The sequence below is a fragment of the Cajanus cajan genome, chromosome 1 (assembly GCF_000230855.2).
Source record: "Cajanus cajan strain Asha chromosome 1, NIPB_CcT2T_4, whole genome shotgun sequence".
Taxonomy (NCBI): domain Eukaryota; kingdom Viridiplantae; phylum Streptophyta; class Magnoliopsida; order Fabales; family Fabaceae; genus Cajanus; species Cajanus cajan.
The window spans coordinates 86,134,667-86,143,391 of NC_138517.1; the positions used below are offsets into that span (position 1 = coordinate 86,134,667).

An 8,725-nucleotide genomic window follows, 5' to 3' on the forward strand; every position below is an offset into this window, starting at 1 on the left:
GCAAGAAGCGAGAGCAGAGACGGTACAGGTTTTGGTAGTTTTAGGATATTTGGGTAGCAGCAGATAGCGTGTTTATTTTTGTTCCACATTTGATGGCACCCATTTGCCAATGCGAAACAAAAAACAAAAGGAAAGTAAAAAAGTAAAAGAAAAATAGAAAAGAAATTAGTGGTGGTATACGGTATATATAAAAGCATCTCTCTCTCTCCCAATTTGAACCAAATACGAGAAATTAGTTTACACATGACATGACATGACACTCTCTCTGATCTGACACATAGGAAACCTGAAACGAATGAAAACCACAACCCCCATCCAATATCTATGATCCATTGATAGAGGGGAAAGTGAATCCAGAAGCCATATTTGTGTTGTAAGGAAAAAGTTAAGTTAGAAAGAAAGCAAAGCAGAGGCCATCAATGGCCGACGTGGTAGCGAAGAGCAGCCTGATGAGCCCGAGCAAGAAGGAGGCGAACAACCTCTTAGGGCGATTCGAGATTGGGAAGCTGCTGGGGCATGGAACCTTCGCGAAGGTGTACTACGCGCGGAACCTGAAAACGGGGGAGGGCGTGGCCATCAAGGTAATCGACAAGGAGAAGATTCTGAAAGGAGGGTTGGTGGCCCACATAAAGCGCGAGATCTCCATTCTCCGGCGCGTGCGCCACCCCAACATCGTGCAACTGTTCGAGGTCATGGCCACCAAGAGCAAGATCTATTTCGTGATGGAATACGTCCGCGGCGGCGAGCTTTTCAACAAGGTCGCCAAGGGAAGGCTCAAAGAAGAGGTTGCCAGGAAATACTTTCAGCAATTGATCTCCGCCGTCGGATTCTGCCACGCCCGTGGGGTCTTCCACAGGGATCTCAAACCCGAGAATCTCCTCCTCGACGAGAACGGTAACCTTAAGGTCTCCGATTTCGGCTTGAGCGCGGTTTCCGATCAAATCCGACAGGACGGTCTCTTCCACACTTTTTGTGGGACCCCCGCGTATGTCGCTCCCGAGGTTTTGGCCCGGAAAGGCTACGACGGCGCCAAGGTTGATCTTTGGTCGTGTGGGGTTGTCCTGTTCGTTTTAATGGCTGGCTATTTGCCTTTCCACGACCAGAATGTTATGGCCATGTATAAAAAGATTTACAGAGGCGAGTTTCGTTGCCCGAGGTGGTTTTCTCCTGATTTGTCAAGGCTTCTCACGAGGCTTCTTGACACCAAGCCCGAGACTCGAATTGCCATTCCTGAGATCATGGAGAACAAGTGGTTCAAGAAAGGCTTCAAGCAAATCAAGTTTTATGTCGAGGATGATAGACTCTGCAATGTGGATGACGCTCTTTTGGATAGCGTCGACGATGACACGGCTTCCATTGCTTCCATGTCGGATTACTCCATCTCCGAGTCTGATTCCGAGATCGAGACTCGTAGGAAGAATGCCCCTTTGCCTAGACCTCCTAGTTTGAATGCTTTCGACATTATATCTTTCTCACCAGGCTTTGATCTCTCTGGCTTGTTCGAGGAGAAGGGGGATGAGACCAGGTTTGTGACTGCTGCACCGGTTTCCAGGATTATTTCAAAGTTGGAGGAGATTGCTCAGTTGGTTAGATTCTCCGTGAGGAAGAAGGATTGCAGGGTGAGCTTGGAGGGTACCCGAGAGGGTGTGAAGGGGCCCTTGACTATTGCTGCTGAGATATTCGAGTTGACTCCTTCCTTGGTTGTGGTGGAGGTGAAGAAAAAGGGAGGGGACAGAGCTGAGTATGAGAGGTTTTGCAACGAGGAGTTGAAGCCCGGCCTGCAGAATTTGATGGCGGAGGACAGTGCTACTTCTTCCGCTTTGTCTACACCTACTCAGCCTTCCCTACTCCGTGGCCTTTCTGAGCCTGTGCCGGATATTTCTGATATTCAAACCCCACGATATATACCTTCTGAAGATTGAAGAGTGGGATGGGATAGACTTTAAAAATAAAAAAATAAAAAAAAGGTAAATCACTAAATCGTGTCTTTCTCTCTATCTCTCTCACCCTTTCTTTCTCTTTTGTTTTTATTAGATTGTGCATGGAAATTGGTAAAAAAATTTCCCCACAGGATAGGATTCTATTGTCCTGTTTTAGTTTTGCTTCTTCAATGGAGCATTAGGTGCCTACTGTATTTGTTTGTCTAATGGCTATACGAAAAAAGGCTAATTTAAATATAGTCAATGAGTATGTATTTATTTCTACTCTTCTTGGCTCCTTGTTGCTCAACTGTATATTGCTTTGCCTCTGTAATCTGTATAGCGCGCGCGTAATCAGAAAATAGCAAAACGGTTTAGTGTTAATCCATGTGGCATTGCACTGGCTTTGGTTCTACATTAATTCGTTTGAAATTGGAGACCGGAGAAAGAGTGTTTTTTATTTTATTTTTTTAATTAGATTATACTACAAGTGGGAGCTTAAAAAGAAATGAATAATGAGAGATGCTGGACGTTAAACTTGCACATGGCTTAATAGCCTATTATGTAAATCAGAAGATCATTTTCCATTGGACGAGGAATAGATCCTCTCGTGTTTGATGCTGTAACTAATGTGGAACACATTCAATGGTCCAGGAGCACCTAACTAAGAATCTTGCTTGGAGGAAGCCATTCCAATAGATTATATCAATAAGACACGAATACCTGAGAATATACCCCCTGCTACGTAATTTATTGATTTCTTTGTTTTTGCATGACTTCTGCAAAACTGTTGAAGAAAATGGACCGGAATTAACTTCGTACTGGTTACATACCGAGTTAGCATGTTGTATTTGTGAAAAGTTGTTTAATACTTGCGAAATGACAATCTTTTTGTCCAATCTAAAAGCTACTGGTATTGGATTAACTACAAGTATTATAAAGTAATGGAGTTTGTTAGCAATGCACAAGGAAGCTCCCATTTACTTTCCGTTTAAGGATCTATAACAGTCTCACCAAAAAACTGCTCTGAAGATCAGAATGTGGCGGAGAAATTTTTGGATTAATCTTGAATTAAATCTTAACGAAATTGATTGTTATAGATCTCAAGCCATTAAGCCTTCAACATGATTTGAATGGGACTAGTATCGGTTGTTTGGTACTGCTGGGTGCTGGTTCAGGCAAGTTAACAAGCTGATGAGAACATATGCTTGTTATAAAAGTCAGGTATTAAGCAAAGATAAATAAAAAATAAAAATGGATTACTTGATTGCTTCCTGTTCAGATAAATAGTGTTGCTTTTTCATATTCTCTCCCTTGAAATCCGTTGACTTCTTACATTGAAGGAAAAAAAAAAACGTACTTATATACGTCAAAGTTCATAAAAATGGGGAGAAATTCAGCAGGGGTTATCTGAATGATGACATTTCGTCAACACGTGCCATCTTTGTAGTAGCAAGCGTTGATTTTCGCCTCTAAATTTCAAAATTTTGTCTAAAAATAGCATACGCAAGAATGCTTCCAAAATTTTAAAACGTCTCCAAAACGGTTCTGTAGAATACACGCGATAACACGGAAAGCTTTTGGGCCACTAATCTTGGAGTTGAGACCGGTACTGATCACTTTCAGCTACAGTACGTTTCACGATTTGGACTCCGACACGTTTAGTTATCAGTTGAAAATTCCTAGTTCGTATTATGAAGGAGGATTGCACACTAGAAAGAAATTGTAAAATAAAATTAATTTAGTTATAATACATCCAAAGTTTTTAAAACCGTCATCATCACATATTATCAAACATTATTTATATGTTGATTTTATAATAATCATTTTCAAAATTATATGCAGAATAATTTTGATTAAATTACGGTATAAATTTTTTTTCATATTAACCGTGCATAAAATATTAAACTACAAAGTTATTTTTTTATCAGTTTTTAATTATTTATCAATGTTGAACTTTGAAAAAAGCTACTTACGTAGGGCGTTAAAAGAGTTCCAAATTAATGTTTGGTTTAAAACTTTAAATATACTTCTGCCCTTGTAAGTTGTAATCGAGTTTTGTTAATGTGTCTCAAAACAATTTATTAAAAAATCATGGTAGGTGCATTCGTAACATTTTTTTTCCATAGGTGTTTATTAGGGAGATCCTTTTAAATTTTTAAGTTGAGAATGTTAAATTCTCGTGTTTGATATGATAATTTTAAAAATTATTTCCAAGAATTTAACTTTCTCGCAACTAATTTTTTAATTAATTTTTTTTCATAGGTCCGGATAGGAATCCAAGCTTCTCATGGAATATATATATATTTTTATGCATAATTTATGTCTCTCAAAATACCATTCTTTACTGATTTGAAAAAAAACAACTACCATCCTTTTACTAAATTTTTTTGTGACTAAAACCATCGTTTTATTTATTTATTTTATTTATACACTTAATCTTCTTCATATTAATCATTTTCAATATATTTTTCATCCATATTTATAAATTAAATTTTAATATTTTTAAAATTTTCACAATAACTAAAAAAATTATTTATCACAATTTTAATTATTCAATGTAAATCTAAAATATAATTTATATTCAAATATATTTATTCATTATGAATTTCAATTATATAAAAGAATAAACATTTGCCTTGGACAATACATTGCCTAAAATAATAATTTGTATTAATTTAATATTTTTTAAAAACATGTGTCATTTAATATTTTTATAGAAAGGTTAAAAATCATGAAATACCTATGATTTAAAAACTGAAATTTTTATTTAGAGGAATTTAATTCTTATATTATATTATTTTCTTCATATTTTGATTAGTGGAGTTATTAATAAATATTTTTTTTTACATATTTCAACGCAATAAATTAAATCAAATCAAAATCATTTTTAAATGACTAATAAAAAAATTCTAAATCCTCCTACAATATTCTATAATTCTTCCCATGTGTCCAATGAAAATAATAAAAAAATGCATGCATGTTATTATGTTCTCATCCAATCACTTTTTTTTTATTTAGTATTTACTTCATAAAGTATTAGGATGATTATAAAGGAGTATGACATTATTCTATTTAAATCGGAGTAATATAATTTTGTTATTTTTGTGGCTTGAGTCCCAGATTTAAAAGTTATTTCTGTCCCACGTCGAGAATTTTATGGTTTGCTAGAGCATGCAAAAGAGTGTCTGTGTGTTCAACATCCATTACTGTCATATTTATGGTGCATACGCGTTGTCTACGGTGATGTCATACAATAATACGGGCTACAAGTTGAACCAGAATAAGCTATTATCTACTTGTCTCGTTTAATCCAACACTTTTGTTTCAGTTACATCAATGGGTATGTTGATATTAAAATTTAGAATATAACAAAAAAAATTTATATAATTATATACCTTGTAAATATATGCTAGCGGTGTATTTTTTAATCTATCATGATCAAACTCAGTAGCAAAAAGATTTACAATAATTTACGTAAAATAATTAAGTTACATCTCTTGATATATATGTTAGCAGTGCATGTTTAAACTTACTTCTAAAAAAAATTAACAATTTCTTTTTACTAATTTTAGTCCTTAAATTTTTTATTAAATTTTACTTGTAATCTTTGAATTTTTGCTCCGGTTAAAATTTTGGTTTATGGAAAAAAAATTAAGAGCTAAAATTTGTTCAGGTACTAAAAGTTAAAATTGACAAAAAATTCATTAACTAAAATTATATTTAATTATATATATATATATATATATATATATATATATATATTCAAAATGAATTTTTTATTCTGCAAACTTTATAATTAAAAAAAAATGAGTCTTAATTTGTTTAACTAAATATTACAGAATAAATCAACAGTTACAAATATAGATGCAACCAAATATTATCCACACATATCGCGGTCGTAATAAAGAGAAGTTAGTATTATTTTTTAATATTAATTTTAACACATTTTTTTATCATTAGTTAAAATATTAAAACTATTAATTTATGAGTAAAATTTATTACATAAAAAGTGAAACTCATAAAATTTATTTGCCTTTAATAAATTTTAGTGGATAAAAAATAAATATATTTAAAAAGAGTGCCCTTAATTAACGTCATAACTCATAATATGTTACATAATGATAGTATTAACTATTTTGATTAAAATTTATGACATCATGCATACTACTTCAATATCATGTATATTACCAGCGGCGGATCTTCATAGTGACAGACTCCCCTAAACTTTTCTAATTTTTTTATTATTATATATATTCATATATATATATATATATATATATATATATATTAATATTATATTTATATATTATTATATCATTAATTATAATAAAACTAAAAAAATTAAGTTAAAAAAAGAGAAATTATATTATTTTTTTAACTAATAAAAAATTAATTTATAACTTTATATATATATAAAAATAATCCCCTAAAAAAAAATTTAAAGTTCCGCCACTGTATATTACTCCAATTTTCACTATTAGATCGAACTGGGTAGATTTTTCATATTTTCTTTATCCACGAGTTTCTTAAATTAAAGAATTGGTAAGTAAAAAAGTCGTAGTAAGATATATTAAAAATCATAATAGGATTGTATTGATAATGTTTTTTTTTTTTATATATTTAAAATGATTTATTTTTAAGTTTTAAATTTTCTTTATATATATTTATAAGACATAGCAATTTAATTAAACCCAAAAAGATTATAACATCGATCACCCATTAATTCTGCTTGCCTTGTTCCTTTCTGCGGGCATGCTTATTAATATGGTCCACAAGCAGAAGCAGAAGCATTGAACTGAAATTATTGAATGGCAAATTAACGGAACCAACAGCTACGACCGAAAATAATTTATTTCTGTCCCCTCCCTCTCTTTGATCAGTTATTTTCCAAGTCCTTCACAGAAGATTATGAAGTATATATAAATTCTAAAGAGAAAAATCTGAAAGTATATATAAAAAGTTTGCCAAATAGCTTGTCCTCTATTTTAAAGTTTTTGAAACAAAACAAAAGCCGAATATTACCAAAAAATAACATCGAAGGACAAGCTGAGGCCCAAAACTAGGAAAGAAAATGTGTTTTGTGCCAATTGACACGCTCAAATTATTTTGCCCTTGTTAGAATAAAATAAAAATTTTACATGACAAACTATATGAAAAATTGTCTTTTATATAAATATTCATAATTTTTAATAAAATTTCATGTATTTAAAATTTATGAAATAAATAAATATAACATTAAAACAAGTATTTTCATTGAAATATCTTTTGTAGTCACACCATTCCTTGACGTCAGCATTTGATTTTGGAGAATGATCCATTTGTTGTATCATATACAGTGTTCAAAACAGGTGTTGGATTATCAAACTCAATATGGTGTTGAGTGTGGAATAAGGAGTGGTTATCACAAAGGACGAATCAAAATTCAACTTTTACAACGAGATAAGCTATCTTCAGCCAAACCTGTCCTCTCATGATTTGTTGCCAAAATGTAACAAAGTCCTTTTCTGTTTGTGCATTTCTTCTAAGTTTAAAGTCATAAAAGAAAAATGCTCTAATCACATCCCATCTTGTACTTTACATATCTGCCCTCCAGATTAGGCTAATTGGGTAGTTAGAAAGCTAAAGGACACAGATTCTTAGTACTGATTCATAGTTACGTGACACGAGTTTGAAAAGGTGTGTGTCGATCCAAAAGTAAGAAATAAAAAAATCTCAACAACAAAAATCAACATCACAAATCGAAATGATCGTATCCACGATAAATAAATATGGAAAAAGATCGTTCTAAGTAAATTTGTATTTAAATTTAAGATGTATTAAAAAAACAATGAATGAAAGTAAATATATTATAAAATAAATTAAAAAAAAAATACAAATACATGATTACTTTATAGATAAAATCCGACTTTAAAAATTTGTCTCCAAGATAGCATATTTAAATTAATTGGATTGTTGGGCTCAAGCCCAACAGGTGTAGTTTGAATGTGACACTCACCGATAAAAATCCATCTTAGGAAGCAACAATCACTGTCGAACTTCCACCGCCAACTGCGCAAATAAATAATATTAATAAATTTAAAGACCTATGTGAAACATGTTCTCATTATTCTACACATAATTTTTAATCAAATCCTGTCATATTATTTTTTAAATTTAATTGGAACATATTCCCATTATAAAAAAAATCACACCATTATTTGATTATAACAAGTTATTTTTATAATAATTCTTTTAAAAATTATACATAATTTTTTTTATCCATTATCAATAAAAAAAACTTTTTATTACAGTGATAATGTTTATCTTTTATCATTTATATTACCAAAACTTTCAGCGAAAATTTGAGTCACTAAATACATTTACAAGAAATAAAATGCAATATTACCTTTAATTATATATATTAGCAGTTGAACCCTTATATACATATGAGATAAATATTTTTTATATCTAGTCATTTAATTAATTTAAAATAATTATCCAATTTATACACTACAACAAAATAAATTTTTAGTAACATTTAATATGATTTTTAGTAATAATAAAAATTGTAAAATCTTTTACCAGTATTTTTCACATTAGTCATCGTATATAATATCGCTAAAATATTTATTGACAATTATTTTGCATACTAATAAAAACTCTTATAATAGTTGATGTAAAACTTGTAAAATAAGGGTTGTCATCTACTTATATATTCTTTAATTTTTTAAAATTTTTAATTATATTATCTCCTAACTAATTATTTTATAAATACTCAATGTGGAATTTGAATTTTTTTCTTATTTTTTAAATTTTCTTATCTC

General features: G+C 31.0%; 1 protein-coding gene across 1 annotated transcript; it reads left to right on the forward strand.

Moving 5' to 3' along the window:
- On the forward strand, nucleotides 1-2,204 carry LOC109812736 (CBL-interacting serine/threonine-protein kinase 12). Its single transcript, XM_020376773.3, has one exon. The coding sequence runs from the start codon at nucleotides 420-422 to the stop codon at nucleotides 1,920-1,922; it is 1,503 nt and encodes a 500-aa protein (XP_020232362.1). The 5' UTR covers nucleotides 1-419; the 3' UTR covers nucleotides 1,923-2,204.
- Nucleotides 2,205-8,725: the final 6,521 nt, after the last annotated feature.